Raw genomic sequence first — 22,480 nt, forward strand, 5'->3', positions numbered from 1 at the left:
CTGAAGGACAATAAAGGCACAAAAGGAAAACTTTATCTTTTTTTGTGCAAAACTATACAACATACAGCACACACACACATTCCGTATATTCCCACTATTCACTTAAGACCAATGCACTCAAGCAACTCTGTCCAGTGTATCCTAGAGTTTATCCGCTCTAGATTTCGAGATGTGGAATCGCTTGATCAAATGGTTGGATAGAAAAAAACTTAATGAAGAATTTGATAAGCTGACGCTCAAGTTCAATTGGAAAGGAGAATGTTCAAGGTTAACTACAAACATTTTGAAAGAGAAAATAAAAGGATGTTAGAGTTTCCCTACCAGATATGAAAAAAAAAAATACTATGATGGTATAGTAACCAAACTATGTGGCATTGGCCACGCATCAGCAAGTAAGTCAATAAAACAGAATGAAGAGACTTTAACCAGGGAAGAAAATTGCCTATGAAGTTGGATAAAAGTAAAGGGAGTATTATTTCACATCAAAGAAAAATGTATGGATTTAATAATTTTTAAAAAACAGAAGTATTTGAGAAAAGAATATGAGAATATTTTTAAGGACTTGGGGAGGGAGAGCTTTCTAAAGCAGTATACAAGAAGAGAAGTAGATAAGGGTGACTTCAAGGTTTTTGGCCTGAGCACTGACTGCATTATGGGCTGCTATTAATTGACTAATATTTATTGAGTGTGTACTATTTCCCAAGTGCTGTGCTAAACTTTGAGAATTAAGAATTGAAGAACTAGACAAAAATATCTGCCTTCACGGAAGTTACATGTGGGGAGAAGACTAGGTTTTTGTCTGCAGTTGTCCTTGCCTTTGTCACCTCAGAATATCTTTGAGCTGTGCTGCAAAGAGCTTGAATCAAGTGACCTCCTTCTCTCTCCCCCTGCCCTTTATCTCCAGCCTTTGCCTCCTCTAAATAAGGTGGGGCTGTCGGAGTTCCAAAAGACTTTTTTCTACCTGTTTTCCAAGATATCACAAGGTTCCATCAGTAAGAGAAGCTGTGTTTGTAAAAAAAAAAAAAAAGAACATATTTCACTATCTGCCAATCAAGATTGTTTAAAAATTCTTTATTTTTCTAATACTAACTGTCATTTCTATTTTGAGGCTCCAATCCACCCGATGAGAGAAAACTCCATCCAGGTACTTCCAAGCAAATTCAAAATCAGAAATTTCTCAAGTGCTTCACTTTTGAAAACTGAGCCACATTCAGGAATGTTTCCCTCTTCCGTTTCTCACTCTAGTTGAGTCTAAACTTTGGAGCTTCTGCAAAGCTGCAGCAAGGGAGTGGATGTCCACCTCTCAGCCCTGACACTCCCCGCATGTCCATCATCTGGCATTGTCTCAATTCTCTCATCATTGGTCATGATGATCATCCTTGGTCATCTGCATATGGGTTTGTCAGCTTTGCCACCCTTGGTGCAGTAATCTCCTGGGGCTTCCAGGATTTCTTCATGTTGATATTGCCTGAGAGAGACATAGCTCTCATGGTCCCTGCTGTCAGCCACTCCCACGTCCTTAATATTGCAAAACTCCCTAGGAGTCTTCATAACGCACCAACTCTCTCTCCTAAGCCTCTCCAGGAATACACAAGACTCATCAGGTCTTCTCCCCTTGAACAACCCACATAGTTACGTTCTGTTGCCCCATGTCACTGTGACCAGCAGCACTTCTGTGGGACTTACCATTATCCCAAATATCCACATGGAAACAGGACTCATGGATCCCTATACCCATTCCTATAAAGGAATGTCAGTCATCGCTCCCACGGTGACTGAGTTGGGGGGTGTGGAGGGATTGGTGTAGAGCACAGCACCTCATAGCAACATCTAAAATCTCTCCTTCTCCCCTAACTCCTCTTTCTCTCCCTCTCCTCAGAGGTTCTTTTTAAAATTTTTAAAAATTTTTTATACAACTTTTAAAGGTTACACTCCATTTACAGTTATTACAAAATATTGGCTATATTCCGCATGTTGTACAAATACATCCTTGTAGCCTATCTTCTACCCAATCGTTTGTACTTCCCACTCCCTCACCCATATATTGTCCCTCCCCTCTTTCTCCCCACTGGTAACCCCTGGTTTGTTCTCTATATTTATGAGTCTGCTTCTTTTTTGTTATAGTCACTAGTTTGTTGTACATTTTAGTTTCCACATAATAAGTAATACCGTACAGTATTTGTCGTTCTCGGTCTGACGTATTTCACTTAGCATAATGCCCTCCAAATCCATCCATGTTACTGCAGATGGCAAAATTTCGTTCTTTTTTATGGACGAGTAGTATTCCATCATGGATATATACCACATCCTCTTTATCCATTCATCTTTTGATGGACACTTAGGTTGCTTCCATATCTTGGCATTTGTAAATAATGCTGCTGTGAACATTGGGGTTCAGGTATCTTTTCAAATTAGTGTTCTTGTTTTCTTCAGCTATATACCCAGGAGTGGGATTGCTGGGTCATATGGTAATTCTATTTTTAGATTTTTGAGCAACCTCCATACTGTTCTCCACAGTGGCTGCACCAATTTATATTCCCACCAACAGTGTACAAGAGTTCCCTTTTCTCCACATCCTCACCAGCATTAGTTACTTCTGTTCTTTTTGATGATGGCCATTCAGAGGTTCTTTTCTTGTCTGGAGTGAGGAAATATCTCACACGTACCACGTACGCATCCCAGATCTTCTTGTCATTCATCAAGAGGGCGGCTTTTCAAGCTTTAAGAGCCGTTAGTATCTCATGTTATTCTGCCACATACACCTGCCCTCCGTTCCTGTCTTCAGTACGGTCCTTCCACACTGTTCGTTTTCCTTTATTTCACTTGGTTTTCGAGAAGAAGTGGGATGAAGTGTTTGAATACCTTTTCTCAAATTGCTGGCTTTCCAGATGTATTCCAGAGTGCCTTTTAGTTTAATTTAATTGTCTTTAAATTCGGATTTAACAGATTTTTTTTTTTTTTTTGCGGTACGCGGGCCTCTCGCTGTTGTGGCCTCTCCCGTTGCGGAGCACAGGCTCCGGACGCGCAGGCTCAGCGGCCATGGCTCACGGGCCCAGCCGCTCCGCGGCACGTGGGATCCTCCCGGACCGGGACACGAACCCGCGTCCCCTGCATCGGCAGGCGGGCTCTCAACCACTGCGCCACCAGGGAAGCCCTAACAGCTTTATCTTTAGCTCACAAACTCTGAAACTAATTGGCAGGAATTATTGAATTAGAATAAATACCTATTAATTATATACTATTGAAATATGCTTTCTACAGACATGAATCTTATGAGAGAATCTGGGTCTTCTAGCTGGCCTGTGCCCTAAAATGAATTGAGGCAAAGTTATTTTTAAAATCATAGTATCTCCTTTGAACTTTAACAGAATGTAGGTTACAATGTTCTCTTCTTCTGAATGTAGTATTTCTTGAATCATTGCTTAAGAAACATTGGATCTTTCGAAGAACTTGCTAGAAAATATATCCTGGTGCTTCTTTACCTTTCCTATCTATTTCTAATGAAAAGCAACAACAGCAAATTTAATTATAAGCCAGACTCACTATTGGATCTCTTCTGCCTTTACTGTATGACGTTACAGAGCATCAGTGTCAATGAATATACACTTTTTTTTTAAAAAAAAAAGGTTTCATCTTTCTCCTTTTATCTATAGAGAAGGAACAGCATATAACATTATAAAGGATAACTCACTTGTCCTAAAACAGTAAAGCCCAATTGTCAAATTGAGTGAATCAGTATTTCCTCATGAAGATAGGACACCACCAAAAAAACAGCCGATTTTGTGCTAATACTGGGTGGTCCAAAAAAGATGAAGTATTGAATCAATTCTCCAGTTTTGGAGGAGCAGTGGAAAAACAAATAGAGGAAGCAAGTGAGTCATTATTAACTCTGGAAAAGACATGTTCTGTTAAATCTTCTTCTCGTCCAGCTTTTAGTGTACGTTCATGAAGTGGTTCAGCTAGGTAGGTAAGTGGGTAGCTAGCTAAATATGATAGGAAGTAGATACATAAGACTCAGAGTTGGTCCATATTTTGAGCCTGAAAATCAATAGAAATAGTTTAACAATAATTGATAATATTAATACAAATTCATTCCATAAACTTTTTCTTTTTTGGCTGTGCTGGGTCTTCGCTGCGGCACGTGGGCTCTTCATTGCGGTGCACAGGTTTCTCTAGTTGTGGCGTGCGGGCTTAGTTGCCTCGCAGCATGTGGGATCTTCGTTCCCCAACCAGGGATTGAACCTGCATCCCCTGCATTGGAAGGTGGATTCTTTACACTGGACCGCCAGGGAAGTCCCCATAAACATTTGTTGCTTTCAATTAGCAAGCTCTATGGTGATGATGATGATACATTTTAAAAGCTTTTGAGGTTTATTGTGGTTCTTTGAGAAGACCATTGTAGGCTCTCGTCTGTGCCTGTTTGTGTTTTACCTTCACTGATCAGTGTTCCATTCCTCACTCTTGCGAAATGTTAATGATCTTCGCAAGCACTCCCTTACCTAATAAGGGAGGCACAGAGTAGGCCATCACGATACATACTCATACTAACTTGCCCCATTTCATTACAGCAAATTCTTCGTCATTCTAGAGAAAACTCAACAAAAGTTATATTTCTCATTACGGATGGATATTCCAACGGGGGAGATCCAAGACCCGTTGCAGCATCACTGCGAGATTTTGGCGTGGAAATCTTCACTTTTGGCATATGGCAAGGAAACATTCGAGAACTGAATGACATGGCTTCCACCCCAAAGGAGGAGCATTGCTACCTGCTCCACAGTTTTGAAGAATTTGAGGCTTTAGCCCGCCGAGCGTTGCATGAAGGTAACGGAAACCTACTGGCAACAATGCGGTGCCTTTAAACAGGGTTTCTTTCTTGCTTATTTCTTGAAACCCACTGTGGGGATAATACCAAGCCCTATGAGGTCTTCGCTGAGCATGATGCCCATGTGTTCTTTGTGTATTATGAGCTGCGTTGAACTTCATAAGTAGAGATGACATTCTGGCCTTGCAACAGGAGTATTTGTTTTGTTTTGTTTTTTAATAACTGTGATATATTTTCACTAAAATAGCCATATGCTCCCACCTGGAACCATTAGAATCAGTGGAATGAATTGAGGTGTGTTTTGAGGCCACACACGGAGTTGGAAGCCTTGACTTACATCTCATCTTCAGTTATCTGGAAGGATGAAGTAAACATTCAGAGACACACTTAGTGAATCTAACCAGAATGTTTCCAGAAATATACATGAAGATTATAGGGACAATAAATACTTAACACATACTTCTTGACCTGACAGTTTGAATATAGATATGCTTATGGATAAACTGAAGAGCAGTCACAGCGACACGGAATAGCATCAGTAAATCCATTCATTAGAGTTCTTTGTACACCATTTATAAGGATGTTTAGTTGGGTGACTTAAGTCAGATGAACTTCCAGGTGTAGTATGGGCATGTATCTTGCAGTGATCCAGGAGAGAAAGTGCAGATTGGGAGGAGGAGATGGGGATCTAGCCTCAGAGCAAAGCCATGGAGCAAATTAGGCTTGATCTTTGCAGGTATCCACATGAAAGATTCAGTTTGATGGGCAAATCATGGCAACATGAGGTTTCCTCACAATTAGTGATGTTCAGAATAAGTGGGTCAGCCTTACTGTAGTTCCAACAGAAGAGTTTAGAGCAGCATCTCAGGCTACCTAAGGATAGAGCAAAAATTCCCAATTAGTCACCTACTAACTGGGTGGCTTTGGGCAAATTATTTAACTTTTGCACTCCCTAGATTTCTTGTTAATAGAATAGGGTACAAGAGCAGTACCTACTTCATAGGCTTATTCCAAGGATTAAATGGATTAATACAATATAAAGTGATTGGAAAAGTCACTGAGAGCTTATTATACTAAGCTCTCAATAACTGTCCCTTGGCTGTTACCTTAGCCAATTTATCTAACATCTATGAGCTTCAGTTTCCTCTGCTTTTAAAATAGAGATATTATAACATGTACCGAATAGCTTTGTCAGGAGGATTAAATAAAATATTTAAATTTCACCAGCACAGTGTTTGGCATATGACAGAAGTTCAGTAACTGGGGCTTTTTTTGTTTCTCCTTTTCTCTGGGAAAAGTGATATGCTGAGTAGGAGGACAGAGTGGCTGTTGCACTAGATGGGATTATGAAATTGTGGATGTTATTAGCTGTGTCGTAGAGGACTCATTTCCAGTCCTACCAACCTTCTGTTTTGTAGGATGGGGGCCCTCTGCCCAATGCAAGTTGAGTCAGAAACTGGATGGGACAGAGTCTTCAAGGAAAGGATTTTGGTTACCCTATCACAACAGAGTTTTGGAAGGCAGCACTTTTATTACAAAATACTAAAATCTCAAATGTGTAATACTCTAATCAAGTTTCCAGGTTCCATAAGAAAAAATCCTGTTTTTACTGAAAAGAAATGATGGGGGCAAAGGAAGTGAACCTCATTTCTCCTGCCTCCATGTTCTTTGAAGCAACTTTTTTTTAATATATAGTTTTTTATTTTTATACAATTTTAAAAGGTTACTTACAATTTACGGTTATTACAAAATATCGCCTATGTTCCCTGTGTTGTACAATACATCCTTGAACCCAAGAGTTTGTACCTTCCACTCCCCCACCCCCACATTGCCCCTCCCCTCACTGGTAACCACTAGTTTGTTCTCTCTCTCTGTGGTCTGCTGAAACTACTTTCAATTTGGATGGATCCACTTTTGGTCTCAAGGCTGTCCATGTTTGTGGCCATTCTCCATAGATGTAGGTTCCAGACTAATAGCTTTCCACATATGCAGCTTGTTCACTTATCTCTCTCCCCGACCTAAATGCCAGTGCACCAGTCTTATAGCTACTTCTTTCTTGCTCCCTCAACTGCCAAATAAACCTGTGTCTCAGAGCTAAGTCCAAGATGCCCATGTTGCAGACCTTGTACCCACACCCACACCATAGTCTATTAGATGGGGCTTGAATAGGGTACTGGGTTGTACAAGTCTCTTAGGGTCGGGGTCTTCCCTTTACGTTGTCCCTGTCTATTGTTCAGGGTCTTAATGCATGGAGACAGATGTTCCATAACTGAGGCCATCACCAGGCTCCTTTCTGGGTATTCAATGGCCGTTCATGTGTCTCGCTGAAACTCACTCATTTGAGTTTCTCCTGTGGACCTATCACTGTATCTGGGCCTAGCACTGTGGACCTAGTGCTGGAATTTAGGCTAAGACTTTGGAACTTGCTCAGCAGGTAAATGGAACTTACTGTGTGCCTGATTCCAGGCCATCCATTCCTGATAAGTCATAGGCAACCTTACCCTGCCCTGTTAAGTCACTTTCAGAACAGGACAGCTCTGCCTGTGTTGTTGAATTCCCAGCATGGCTCACTTCAGAGCATGGCTCAAATAATCTGTATGGTCTCCTTTTACACAACAAATGAAAATGTATTTAAAATTGAGAGAGAAACCAGATCCTGGTTCTATTATTCAACTTGTGTGATGCCATTGTTTCAGTTTTTAATCAAATAATTATAGAAGCAATGGTATTTATTCTTAAATCAGTAACTCAACATCAGCACCCTTTGACAGCAGTCAGGATTGCAGCTTTATTTATTTATCTGAACAAGGATTCTAGAAATCTGGTTACTGTTGCCTGACCTCATGCTGGTGTGGAAGCCAAGGGACTGACCTGGAGAACTGACTGCATTACTTCCTGCTGCATCTGGAGATTCCTCGCTGAAACGACTTAATTTCTGCCTGACCCTGCCTGGCCTCGAGAACTTAAGATGAGGTCCCAGACTGAAATAGCTTAACCAGCTGAATCAAATTCCCAGTCTGTGGTCCTGCAAATTACACACCTTCATGTTTGGATGGGAGTGGGGAGCAGTTGGGAATTTGATGGAAATGAAAAGATATTTTCTCTGTCTTGAGCTTCAGTTGTGGTAACGAGAGAATGTTAACATTCAACTGCTCGTTCATTTTTTTTTTATGACCCCCTGTCATATGTGCTTGGTAGATCTGCCTTCTGGGAGTTTTATTCAAGAGGATATGTCGCACTGCTCATATCTGTGTGAAGCCGGCAAAGACTGCTGTGACCAGATGGCAAGCTGCAAGTGTGGGACACACACGGGTCAATTTGAGTGCATCTGTGAGAAGGGGTATTACGGGAAAGGTCTACAGTACGAATGCACAGGTGAGTGCACGGTCTGTGTGTAACTGTATCAGTTGTCTGTTCCTGTGTAGGAATCAGTCCACATACTCAATGGGTAAACACTAAGTATTTGGTACAGCTCATGAGTCTGTGGATCGGTTGGGCAGCACTTTTGGTGTCAGCTGTGTTGGCTCAAGCATTTGTCGTTGGCTGTGAGTAGGGTTGGCTGCCCGGCTGATCTTACCTGAGTTCTCTCACCTGTTTGGGGATCAGCTAGCTGGAGGCTGGTCTAAAATGGCTTGTCTAGGACTACTAGGTTGTCCTTTATATGGCCTCTCAAACCCCATGAAGTCAACCCACGCTTGTTTACCTGGTAGGGGCAGAGCTCCAAGAGGAAGAATGGCCTCTTGAAGCCTAGGTTCAGATCCGGGATGGGGGAAGATTTGGGGCCTTTTATTTGTAATCAGTCAATAGCCAAATCGCCAAAATATGCCTCACCCTCTGTAAGAGATTGCAGCCAGTGGGATTCTGGTCCTCAGGCCACATGTAACTTGTGGGATTGTCACCAAAAAATGTAACCGATGGTCTTTTAGCTCTTCGAAAGTCTCCACGAAGGGACATTAGAAAGCTCTAAAAGTAACATCACTTCAAAATGGAATTCACTTCTTCGACATTTATAATCTTATCTCCTCTAGGTTTTCTTACCACAGGATCTTCATGTTTTTAATACTATATTAGAAAGACAAGAAGAACAACTGAGGATTCTTGGGTTCTAAATTATATTTTAGCTGTGATAAAAAATAAATTATGTTTTAGGAAATATCAAATATATAGAAGTACTATATGGTTTTTCTGTGATAGCATTTTGTTTGCTCTGTTTTACTTAAAAAGTAACATGCTTTTTAGAACTTACAACTCTTCCATGGTTTGCTGTTTGGGAAAAAATGTATTCCCATGGAAATTAATATCCACCAGGAGAATTTTGGGGCAGTAGGTTTACTTTGTACTGTCCAGTGTGGTCTTTCACTGCTCGTTTCACGTGAACATTATTTCATTCTGCTGTTTGGAAGGTAGGTGGGTCTACTCTATAACACAGAAACGTGGTTCTCCCAGGCGTGAACCTCCCAGGTCTTTGACCTGACCTGCTTTCTCTCTTTTCTTCTCCTAGCAGGACATTTCTTCTCATGTTCTTCTTTTACTCACTTTTACTGTGTTTTTTAAATTGAAGTATAGTTGATTTATGGTGTTGCATTAGTTTCTGCTGTACAGCAGAGTGATTCAGTTATACATATATATACAGTCTTTTTTTCATGTTCTTTTCCATTGTGGTTCGTCACAGGATACTGAATATCGTTCCCTGTGCTAGCCGGTAGGGCCTTGTTGGTCCGTGCTGTATTTACATACAGCATGTTTTTGGCATCTGCTAGTCCCAGCCTCTGATACTTGCTTTCATTCTTGTTGTTCCTCATCTCCCTTCCCTCGATTTCTCCTCCCCCCACCACTGGCCCCGATCCCAGCTGGCGGACATCCTTCCCGGGTCCGAGCATCCATGCTCGCCCAGCAGAATCATTCCTTTCTTGGCCCTGCTCCCACTCCATCAAGCAGGATTTCTCATTTAAGCAGAAAAAAAGGGAGGGTGGGATCTGCCCAACTGCCTCTGAGTTGGCAAAATGCCTCCCCTTGAATCTTCCCACACTTTCATGAACAGCCCAGCTTGGCACTCTCCCCGACGCCCCCTCCTTCCCTCTCCCGTCCAAGCCCACCGAACACAGGCAGAAGCTCTCGTTTTCTTTGCTGCATGCTGTAGTCAGCATGTCTGCTTTCCGTGTGGTCCTAGACTGAGCTCACTGCCAACAAGCCACTGCCGTGTGGCTGCCCAGCAGCCTCAGCCATGCTGTACCCGGCCTCCTGCGCTCCCGGGCACTGTAATCTTGCATCCCAGGGGATAAGCTGCAGGAAGAGAGGGGGCCAGTTCACAAACCCACTACCCCCAGCTACCCAAGTCGCTGTGGCTGCTACCAGTCGTGCATTCCGGGCAGAGAGGCACAGCCGTCCATCTGTAAAATGTACACAGTTGGGTGGGCCTGTCAGTGGAGCTGCAGTAGAAGGAACAACAGCACTTTGGCTGCTGGTTCCAGCCAAGAACACCAAGCACAAAAGGTTTCGTTTTTCCATCCCTTCTCTTAAATTAGTAAGCCTTCCTTACGTGCAGGATTGCAGTTAGATCCAGTTCATTTATATAAATGTTTTTTGGGTTTTTTTTTTTTTTTTGGCTGTTCCACGCAGCTTGTGGGATCTTAGTTCCCTGAGCAGGGATCCAACCCGCACTCCCTGCAGTGGAAGAAGAGAGTCTTAACCACTGGAGCGCCCAGAAAGTCCCTGATATAAATGTTGATATCGTCATCTTCAATATTTGTTTCTCAGGGGTTAGAGAAAGTGGTATTGGAACTCTGAGCTGTGATTTTCACACTTTCAGGAGCCAGTGTTCATCACTGGCTTCTCCTTCATGGTACCGGTGAAGAGAAAATAAGTAAATTAGAGCCCTCTGATGACATGAAAGACTCATTACTAGACTCTTATCTTTTGGAAAGGCAGAAAGAAATATTTGCTCTAAATCATCCAATACTGAAAACCTAGCAGCTGTGAGCCCCTTTTAGAATCCATTTAGCTGTCACAGGTTCCTGAGCACTTTCTCTGTGCCAGTGGTTCAATGTGCAGGTAGGTGTTCAGTGGTGAACAGACAGACACGGTGCCTACCTTCTTAGAACTTACAATCTGACTACACAAATCAATTTGTAATCACAAACTGTGAAGTGCAGTATGAAGAAGGGACTCCAGAGAAGGTGAGACTAATATTGTACCCTCTAAACCAAGATCTGCAGGATGACTAGAAGATAGTTAATTTTGTTGCTTCAGGAGAGGATGCTACCTTTCATTAAGAAGAGTTGGTATTCTGGGTATTTATCCTCACTGTAGAAACAATGCCTTTCCGAAGCAACTCATTTCTCTTTAGAGCCAAAAGAAACCTTAGGGATTATCTGCTCTAAACCCTTCATTCTACAAGAGGAGATTGAGGTCTCAGGGAAAGACGAGTATTTTGCTCAAGATGGCATATCCCACCATCAATCAGCAGGACCAGGAAGGGACCCGGGACACTTTTCTCTAAATCCTGTTTTCAAGATACCAAACTGCTTATTTTGCACTTTTGAAAAAAGCTTCTTGGGTACATTGCTTTTTGGAGACCATAAACACTGAACTGAAAGTGGTTAAAAATGCAGAAGGATCTAGCTCAAATTTAGCCTCTGACGTAAACTTTGTGGCTTTGGATGATTAATTCTTTCTGATTCTCAGTTTATTCTGTAAAATGGGCTTAATAATGGTATAGTTTTATGTGTATATATATATATATGTATAATTTTATGTGTATATATTTTTTGGTATAGTTTTATGTATATATATATACATATACATATATGTATATAGAAGTATACCTATAGATATGTCTGTGTGTATACAGTCATGTATATATGTGTAGATAGATGGTTGGGTAATTGAGAGATATACCTAGAATGCTTAGGACAGTATCTGGCACATCAATTCTTGATCAGTGGTAGCTTTTATTATCAATCATTGTGAGATAATATAAATACTATGAGAAAGCTAATGAATGAACACTAAAATAATTATCTCAAGAATGAGATACTTGAAGACAAGGGATACCATCTATTTTGTAAATTCCACTCTTCTGGGCTAGACTAGTGGCCCTAACCTGAGGAATTGTGCTATGGGGAGGATAAGGAAGATCCCTGCATGCAGGTGAATACCACCAAGAAGCTTTGCCGCTGCTAAAGGTGGATACCATGTTGACATGATGAGTATCCAGTGAAAATCAAGAATCCTGTGTGAGAAAAGGCAGTGGGATAATGTGCCATTGGATTTTTTTTTTTTTTTTTTTTTTTTTTTTTTTTTGCGGTACGCGGGCCTCACTGTTGTGGCCTCTCCCGTTGCGGAGCACAGGCTCCGCGGCCATGGCTCATGGGCCCAGCCGCTCCGCGGCATGTGGGATCTTCCCGGACCGGGGCACGAACCCGTGTCCCCTGCATCGGCAGGCGGATTCTCAACCACTGCGCCACCAGGGAAGCCCGTGCCATTGGATTTTGAAGTAGAGGTTGTTTGCTTGATTAGGGAAGAGTTATATGCTGAGGCAAATTGTATTTGTTAATTTCATAGAAAAGTAGAATACTAGAGCTAAGCTGTAAGGGTTTTCCTCACAATTCACTTGGGAGATGCGGAAACTGCATCCCATATAGGAAGCTGTTGTGTGTTGGTTTTTTTTTTGGTTGTAAATCAGTGCTTTATGAAAGGCTGTTGATATTTTGTTTTTGTTTTTGTTTTTAAAAAACCCTACATAACTCGCTTTCATTTACTGCAGATACTTTGTATAATTTAGAAATTCAGGTATGGGACTTTAATACTACATGAGCAGGTTTCAAGGGCTGAGAAAACATCCTTCTAGGATTAGTTATTGAACTTAAGGGAAGAGGACTAAAAAACTGTGGAATCTAATGAAACCGAGTCGCTTCCAATTTCTAGCTCTAGGATTACTTTCCTCATTCTTCACATTTAACATAGACATTTGGAAGCAGTGATGATGCTGATGACAGCAGTAATGACTGATGATGGTGAGAATAATAATAATAGCTAATATTTGAGTAGCACTTACTACATCCCAGACACCGTTTCAATCATTGATACATATTAACTCATGTAATGGTCACAGTAACTCTCTGGAGTATTGTGAGACAAGGAAACAAAGTCTGAGAGGTAAAGTAACTGGTCCAGGGTCACACAGCTAATAGAGCTGATTTATGAACCCAAGTTATCTGGCTCTGGAGTCTACCATCTAGCCATAGAGATAGACATTCAACAAATAAACACAATTGAAAATATAATTTCAAATTCTGTTAAGTATCAGTTTGATCCTTATGAGATCATCAGCATTTGATCACTTTCAACCCACAAGGTAGCAGCTTCGTGCAGCTCAACGTGTTATTAGGCAGGAAAAGAAGAGAATGAGTTATATAAAGACAAGCCCAATCATGCCACACCCCTGCTTACTGTTTTTTAATTATGACTCATTTGTTCAATCAACTTCAAGCTCTTTAGCAGAGCATTAAGGTTGTATGATTTGACCTCTCTTTACCTTTTGACCTAAAAGCTGGAGCTAGTTATAGTTTTCCCCCAAATACCACTCTGTTTCATTCCTCAGACATTTCTTCATGCTTCGCAGGTTACCTTTCCCACCACACCCAACTATTTGCTTTTTTTAAAAACATTTTTATTGGAGTATAATTGCTTTACAATGATGTGTTAATTTCTGCTGTATAACAAAGTGAATCATTTATACATATACATATATCCCCATAACTCCTCCCTCCCGCGTCTCCCTCCCACCCTCCCTATCCCACCCTTCTAGGTAGACACAAAGCACAGGGCTGATCTCCCTGTGCTATGCAGCTGCTTCCCATTAGCTATCTATTTTACATTTGGACCAACCATTTGCTTTGTTCCTGCTTCATCAGACTAGTGATTTAATGGGCAGTGATTTTCTAGTTCATTCTGTATCCTCATTGCCTGCCTTCAGAGCCCATCAAGGAAAAGGATGTGGGCTTCCCTGGTGGCACAGTGGTTGAGAATCTGCCTGCCAATGCAGGGGACACAGGTTCGAGCCCTGGCCTGGGAAGATCCCACATGACGCGGAGCAACTAAGCCCGTGCGCCACAACTACTGAGCCTGCGCTCTGGAGCCCGCAAGCCACAACTACTGATGCCCGCACACCTAGAGCCCGTGCTCCTCAACAAGAGAAGCCACCACAGTGAGAAGCCCACGCACCACAACGAAGAGTAGACCCCCTCGCCACAACTAGAGAAAGCAGCAACGAAGACCCGATGCAGCCATAAACAAGCAAATAAATAAATTTATTTTTTTAAAAAAAAAGGAAAAGAAAACGGTTGTAGGTAAGAGGCCAGGTTTAATATCAGAATCTTAAATGGACAAGAGCTCATTATTGAAATCTTAGGCAATTGCCTGGTTTCCACCTCTGCCTTGGGCACCACAGGGTCCTTAGCACAAAGGCATGTGGTAAGACATTTTTAAGAATGTACTGAATTTGTTTGAATGCAAAATATTTACATTTGGTTAAGTTTTGTCAGCAATAAATCAGAGTATGGTTAATTCACCAGATGAGTCATTTTTACATGGCTATATCATCATAATCAGTTGTGAATAGCTAGTGAACTCCTGTTGTAAATCCAAGCAGTTGCAGCTGTTCTGAATTTCGCCTGAAGGGATTTGAGAGACGGAGACAATAGACCTCTTGAGACACTGTTTTGCAGGCATCACTCCATTTCAGTGAGTTTGGAATGATTAGCAGATTTAACATTATAGCTGGATGGGGGTCAAAGCTGAGGACCAGATAATGAGCCAAAGGCCCGGTTATATTATTTTTCATAAAAGGAGGATACACAGTAGAAATGGTAACATTGGAATGTTTATGTGGGAATATCTTATTACACATGTAAATATATACACACAATTCCCCACCCCCACCCAGCATACACCTGCGTACACACACACACACACACACACACACACACACACACACACACACACATTTTCCTGTCTAACATTTCTTTGGAAAGAGAAAGGACAGAGAGCTCTAGAAATTCTTGAATAGAAACCAGAACATTTGGAAATCTTGTTCTCTGAGAAGAGCGTAGCTGGGTTTTTTCCCCAAAGAACATCCCCAGCAGTGCCTAATGGATTTGTAAGGTGTAAGGAATTTGTACAATGTATCCCTATTCGCTGTTTTACAAGGGAATATTGCTGGCATGTTGACACTGGTTCCCATCAGCTGGAGGAGGATGGGTCACGGCTGCCTGCACTGGGCTAGTTTGTTCAGTTTACCACCGAATGTGGTAGGTATTCAGTCCTGATGGTGCATTTTCCAGTCTATCATAATTTTTATAACAGGAAAATGCATATCATTAGACCGTAGGTGTGAAACATCACCAAAGTCCAAACTCAGAATATTGTATTTCAGTTCAGTTATTGTATTCTTAGCTCTGTACCTTCTATTTGGTACTTGACTATATTTTCTGTTTCTTTGTTGAAGTTCTCACTGTATTCAGTCTTCTCCCAAGTGTGCTGAGCATCTTTATGACCATGACTTTGAACTCTTTATCAGGTGAATTACTTATCTCTATTTAATTAAGTTTTTTTTCCTGAGGTTTTGTCTTGTTCTTTTGTTTGGAACAGCCGTTCCTTCATTTTCCTTGACTCTCTGCGTTGCTCTCTGTGCAATAGATAAAACAGACCCCTCTCTCAGTCTTGAAGGAGTGGCCCCATGTAGGAGATGACCCTTATCGTTCACCCTTCCTCTAGCTCTTGGTTTTCTCTTGAACCTTTGTGATTGTCCACGCAGCCTATTTTACTTTTCATTTATTTTAGTTGAGGCTGTGCCAGGACCTCTCAGTGTCCCAAAGGGGAGGCTCTCAGTCAGCACCTAGATTCAGGCTGTTTGGAATTCACACCTTCGGGTAGCAGCTTTTAAAGTATGCAGATATTTAAAGTATGCAATATATACAGTCCTCTGGGACTGCAAGTGTAAAAGACCTGTTGGCCGCCAGAGCCCGGTGATCTGGAGGTGTCCCCTGGGTGGCAGTCACAAAAACTGGGACTCCAGACGAGTGTAATAAACTCCTTTCTAGGAGGTATCAGGAAGGTGTGGCATAGCAGAGAGAGCATGCATAGATGGCACCCAACTGCCTGGGTTCCCTGAGAGCACCTCTGTAGGCCTCCATTTGCTTGGCAAAGCTGAAGCCACCCCTCAGCCTCCAGAAGAAGAAAATAGGCCTCTTTCACAGAAGCAGGGTGGCGGTGGTTGGTTTCAGTCTATTGTCTGTGCAGTTGCCCTGATGGGGAGTAGCCTGCCTGGAACTGTCTCTGCGATCCTTCCACGGGACCCAAGAACACTGGCTGCCCCCCAGCCCCGGCCTCCAGAGCCAGGCAATCCAGGGACATATCCTGGGAGGCAGTCGCAAAAACCAGGGCACCAGACATGTGTGAAAGCCCCCCTCTGGGAGATGTTGGTGTTTTGGAGCATGGCCAGGGAGAGCATGAAGATAGCACCTCCTCTTGGAGATCTCTGGAAAGGATCGTAATTAGCACTTACACGTGTGTTTAATTAGAAATCTGCCCCCCCCCCCCTCGGGCTGCAGCTGTGATGATTTGCTGCTAATAGGCCACTTTCCCAGAAAGTCTGAGCTCCTGTTGCCTCTTCCTGTCTCTTGGGGGCGGAAGCTGTTTAAGAACTCGTTCTCCATTGGTTACAGTCCTGTGGGACCCACAAGCATAAGCCCTGCCGGCCTCCAGAGCCAGGCAATCAAGGGGTATCCCCTACTCAGCAGCCGCAAAAGCCAGGGCACAAGCCATGTGTGAAAACTCCCCTTCAGGAGGTACTATGGCTCTAGAGCACAGCAGAGGGAGAGAATATAGATGGCATCTGCTGGAAAAAGAAGAAGAAGAAAAAAAGATGCTACCCACTGGCTAGAGTGAAGAAGAGGAAGGGGGTGAATATGGTGTCCGCCAGTCAGCAGGCCCCTAGGTGTGTGCTAAGCTCAGATGCTTTAAGATGAGCAAATGAGCTTCAATCACATCAAGTCTGGATGACCCTGGACCCACTGCCTCTGCGCTGAGCCCTGGGGCAGGTGAGTCATGAAAGAGCCCATTAAGAGGCGTTTCTCAGTTCCTTATGGTCTGTGGGTCTCGTGGACTCGAGTCCTGTTGATTTTCAAAGCTAGATGTTTTGGGGTCTCTTCTCTCAGATGCAGGTCTTGCAAGTTGGGTGCTCACGGTGGGGTTCAAACTCCTCCCGCCTCAGGGAGCAGCTTCGGGCTTTGAGTTCTCTTTGGATCGTGGGTGGCCACGCTGTGATGGGGTTTGTGGCTAGGTTGTGTCCCAGCCCCTCCTGCCTGTTTCAATGTGGGCCTTCTGTCATTTGCCCAATGCGTAGGGGTCGCGCAGACAGCTTCTGGTTTTTTTCAGAGGAAGTTGTCCCGTATGTAGCTGCAGATTCAGTGTGTCGGGGGAGGTGGAGAGCCCAAGATCCTCCTCCATCGTCATCTTCAACAGAACCTCTCAGCTTCAGAATGTTGTTTCCTGTAAAGATACTCATAAATATACCCAGTATTTAAAAATTGTCAAAAGAAGGATTATGACCAATTTCTGCTTCTCACTGTAAAATCTTCCTCTCTCCCTTCTTTTCCCCAGCCCCCAGTTATAAGTAACTCTTTTCAATAACAATGAAAAGGAGACAAAGGGAAAACAATTAACATCTGCGAATCAGTAATCTTCAAATGTGTTTGCTCACGTAACCCCTAAAGAAAGACTGAAAACCCACGTGCCCCTCATTGATTTTGAAGAGGCCCCCTGAACTTTTCAACGGGGTTTGTAAAGATGGCATTTCTATAGTACTGTATTGATGTTTTAAAATAAAACTGTTGCAGCGCTATTAAATGTACCCACTGAAATCTAAGTACTACAGCAAATTTGATGCCTTCTAGTAGTATCCACTGATGAACAAGCTTCTTTTTAAAAAAAGTTTTATTGAAGAATAGTTGACACAATGTTTTGTTAGTTTCAGGTATACAGCAAAGTGATTTGGTTTATATATATATTTTTTTCTTTTTCAGATTCTGTTTCCCGTATAGATTATCACAAAATATTGAGTGTAGTTCCCTGTGCTATACAGTAGGTCCTTGTTGGTTATCTATTTTATATATAGTAATGTGTATATGTTAATCCCAAACTCCTAATTTATCCCTCCTCCCCCGCTTGCCCCTTTGGTAAACATAAGTTTGTTTTCTATGTCTGCAAGCACCTTTTTTTAATGCCGAAACTTGGCATGTTTTCTTAGATCTCTTTACTCCACTTCTACCACATAATTCTATTCTTTTTTTTTTTATAGTTCTTTTTAAAAATATATTTATTTAATTTATTTATTTGGTTGCACTGGGTCTTAGTTGCAGCAGGCAGGCTCCTTAGTTGCAGCTCACGGGCTCCTTAGTTGTGGCTCACCAGCTCCTTAGTTGTGGCATGCAAACTTTTAGTTGTGGCATGCATGTGGGAATCTAGTTCCCTGACCAGGGATTGAACCCAGGCCCCCTGCATTGGGAGAGTGGAGTCTTAGCCACTGTGCCACCAGGGGGAAGTTCCCACATAATTCTCTTCTAATGCAACATATTTTTATATCCTAAAGCCTTTTATTGATTGCAGAATTCTACTTCTCTGCTACAAAAATTGTTGATATCAATTGAAATTTTTACATTTTCTGTGACCAAAATTGCTAACACATTGAGTTATTATTGCAGTTGTTACTTGTATATAATTTGTCAAACGTTATTACACATTTTGATACTTGTTACATATAAAAAATAAGATACTATTGGAGATTCATCTCTTAGTCAGACGAGTTTTTCATTAATTTATGGACCCATGGATTTCTGTTGTTCACTATTAGAATAAGAGCACACAGCCTTCATTTCAGTGCTGTTTTTCATTTTTATAGGTTTTAGTGCTGAAAACCTTCTTCATACAAATATGTAGATGGCATTTGAAAGAGTTGTGTTAAATTGATGTCACTCAGTTCTTGGAGTTCCTCCTGAGTTACATGCCAAAAATAACATGAGTTATCTATTGTCAAAAAAGGATTGTAAATGATCTCTCAGCTGACAATTCCCTTAGGTCCTCTTTCAATTTTATTGAAACTAAGGAATTGGAAAACTTTTCACCAGCAAAAAGAGTTTTTAACGCACGATTCCAATCATTCACTTTCTCAAATTTCTGGGAAGCCCCCCCCAAAGACTAGAACTTTACCAGGACTTATTAAAAGACTACCTGTTACTGTTCCATTTGGAAGCATTTTGTTTAAAGTTGATCTTGGGAAAAACAAAATAGTATGAATTTTAATAAACATTTTTTAAAATAAATTTATTTTAAAAATTTATATATTTTTGGCTGCGTTGGGCCTTTGTTGCTGCGTGAGGGCTTTCTCTAGTTGCGGTTTGCAGGGGCTACTCTTCGTTGCAGTGAGCGGGCTTCTCATTACGGTGGCTTCTCTTGTTGCGGAGCACAGGCTCTAGCCAGGCAGTCTTCAGGAGTTGTGGCTCGTGGGCTGTAGAGAGCAGGCTCAGTAGTTGTGGCGCACAGGCTCAGTTGCTCTGCGGTATGTGGGATCTTCCTGGACCAGGGCTCAAACCTGTGTCCCCTGCATTGGCAGGCGGATTCTTAACCACTGCACCACCAGGGAAGTCCCTGAATATTAATAAACTTTTAACAATTCAACAGTCTTTGATAAAATTATTTTACCCTAAAATGTGCATTAATATCTTCTTATCAAAATCTAGGAGCCATAGATTTAGCTTATTTAATTTATGGACATATATCTACCATATCACCTATTTGTGAAAATGTTTCTCACAGTCAAACCTATCCTCCAAATCAGATTTATTTTCTGAGAGAAAAAGGCCTAAATAGCCAATGCACATTCCAGTGGCAATCATATTACTTTAGAATTCTACAATTGATAAACGAGGCAGAGAGCCTGCCCTGAATTTGTCATCTGGGTGAAATAAACTGCTGCCACCTTCAATTTTTTTTAAAAACATCTTTATTGGAGTATAATTGCTTTATAATGGTATATTAGTTTCTGCTTTACAACAAAGTGAATCAGTTATACATATACATATGTTCCCATATCTCTTCCCTCTTACATCACCTTCCCTCCCACCCTCCCTATCCCACCCCTCTAGGTGGTCACAAACCACCTAGCTGATCTCCCTGTGCCATGTGTTTGGTAGTGTATATATGTCCATGCCACTCTCTCACTTCGTCCCAGCTTACCCTTCCCCCTCCCCATATCCTCAAGGCCATGCTCTAGTAGGTCTGTGTTTTATTCCCATCCTACCCCTAGACTCTTCATGACATTTTTTTTTCTTAGATTCCATATATATGTGTTAGCATACGGTATTTGCTTTTCTTGTTCTGACTTACTTCACTCTGCATGACAGACTCCAGGTCTACCCACCTCACTACAAATTACTCAGTTTCATTTCCTTTTATGGCAGAGTAATATTCTGTTGTATATATGTGCCACATCTTCTTTATCTATTCATCTGTTGATGGACACTTAGGTTGCTTCCATGTCCTGGCTATTGTAAATAGAGCTGCAATGAACATTTTGGTACATGACTCTTTTTGAATTATGGTTTTCTTGGGGTATATACCCAGTAGTGGGATTGCTGGGTCATATGGTAGTTCTATTTGTAGTTTTTTAAGGAACCCCCATACTGTTCTCCATAGTGGCTGTATCAATTTACATTCCCACCAGCAGTGCAAGAGGGTTCCCTTTTCTCCACACCCTCTCCAGCATTTATTGTTTCTAGAGTTTATGATGATGGCCATTCTGACAGGTGTGAGATGATATCTCATTGTAGTTTTGATTTGCATTTCTCTAATGATTAATGATGTTGAGCATTCTTTCATGTGTTTGTTGGCAATCTGTATATCTTCTTTGGAGAAATGTCTGTTTAGGTCTTCTGCCCATTTTTGGATTGGGCTGTTTGTTTTTTTGTTATTGAGCTGCATGAGTTGCTTATAAATTTTGGAGATTAATCCTTTGTCAGTTGCTTCATTTGCGACTATTTTTGCCCATTCTGAGGGTTGTCTTTTGGTCTTGTTTATGGTTTCCTTTGCTGTGCAAAAGCTTTTAAGTTTCATTAGGTCCCATTTGTTTATTTTTGTTTTTATTTCCATTTCTCTAGGAGGTGGGTCAAAAAGGATCTTGCTGTGATTTATGTCATAGAGTGTTCTGCCTATGTTTTCCTCTAAGAGTTTGATAGTGTCTGGCTTTACATTTAGGTCTTTAACCCATTTTGAGTTTCTTTTTGTGTATGGTGTTAGGGAGTGTTCTAATTTCATACTTTTACATGTGCCTGTCCAGTTTTCCCAACACCACTTACTGAAGAGGCTGTCTTTTCTCCATTGTATATTCTTGCCTCCTTTATCAAAGATAAGGTGACCATATGTGTGTGGGTTTATCTCTGGGCTTTCTATCCTGTTCCATTGATCTATATTTCTGTTTTTGTGCCAGTACCATACTGTCTTGATTACTGTAGCCTTGTAGTATAGTCTGAAGTCACGGAGCCTGACTCCTCCAGCTCCATTTTTCATTCTCAAGATTGCTTGGGCTATTCGGGGTCTTTTGTGTTTCCATACAAATTGTGAAATTTTTTGTTCTAGTTCTGTGAAAAATGCCAGTGGTAGTTTGATAGGGATTGCATTGAAACTGTAGATTGCTTTGGGTAATAGAGTCATTTTCACAATGTTGATTCTTCCAATCCAAGAACATGGTATATCTCTCCATCTATTTGTATCGTCTTTAATTTCTTTCATCAGTGTCTTATAATTTTCTGCATACAAATCTTTTGTCTCCTTAGGTAGGTTTATTCCCAGATATTTTATTCTTTTTGTTGCAATGGTAAATGGGAGTGTTTTCTTAATTTCACTTTCAGATTTTTCATCATTAGTGTATAAGAATGCCAGAGATTTCTGTGCATTAATTTTCTATCCTGCTACCTTACCAAATTCATTGATTAGCTCTAGTAGTTTTCTGGTAGCGTCCTTAGGATTCTCTATGTATAGTATCATGTCATCTGCAAACAGTGACAGCTTTACTTCTTCTTTTCCGATTTGGATTCCTTTTATTTCTTTATTTTCTCTGATTGCTGTGGCTAGAACTTCCAAAACTATGTTGAATAAGAGTGGTGAGAGTGGGCAACCTTGTCTTGTTCCTGATCTTAGTGGAAATGGTTTCAGTTTTTCACCATTGAGGACGATGTTGGCTGTGGGTTTGTCATATATGGCCTTTATTATGTTGAGGAAAGTTCCCTCTGTGCCTACTTTCTGCAGGGTTTTTATCAAAAATGGGTGTTGAATTTTGTCAAAAGCTTTCTCTGAATCTGTTGAGATGATCATATGGTTTTTCTCCTTCAGTGTGTTGATATGGTGTATCATGTTGATTGATTTGCATATATTGAAGAATTCTTGCATTCCTGGAATAAACCCCACTTGATCATGGTGTATGATCCTTTTAATGTGCTGTTGGATTCTGTTTGCTAGTAATTTGTTGAGGATTTTTGCATCTATGTTCATCAGTGATATTGGCCTGTAGTTTTCTTTCTTTGTGACGTCTTTGTCTGGTTT

General features: G+C 41.4%; 1 protein-coding gene across 1 annotated transcript in view; it reads left to right on the forward strand.

Annotated features, from left to right (window-relative positions):
• The window catches only part of SVEP1 (sushi, von Willebrand factor type A, EGF and pentraxin domain containing 1), a 193,390-nt gene that overhangs the window by 26,590 nt on the left and 144,320 nt on the right, over positions 1-22,480 (forward strand). Inside the window, exons 2-3 of the mRNA XM_059072281.2 lie at positions 4,569-4,824; positions 8,024-8,200. Of these exons, the coding sequence (XP_058928264.1) occupies positions 4,569-4,824; positions 8,024-8,200 (433 nt within the window). The remainder of the gene's footprint in view (positions 1-4,568; positions 4,825-8,023; positions 8,201-22,480) is intronic.

The sequence above is a fragment of the Kogia breviceps genome, chromosome 8 (assembly GCF_026419965.1).
Source record: "Kogia breviceps isolate mKogBre1 chromosome 8, mKogBre1 haplotype 1, whole genome shotgun sequence".
NCBI lineage: Eukaryota > Metazoa > Chordata > Mammalia > Artiodactyla > Physeteridae > Kogia > Kogia breviceps.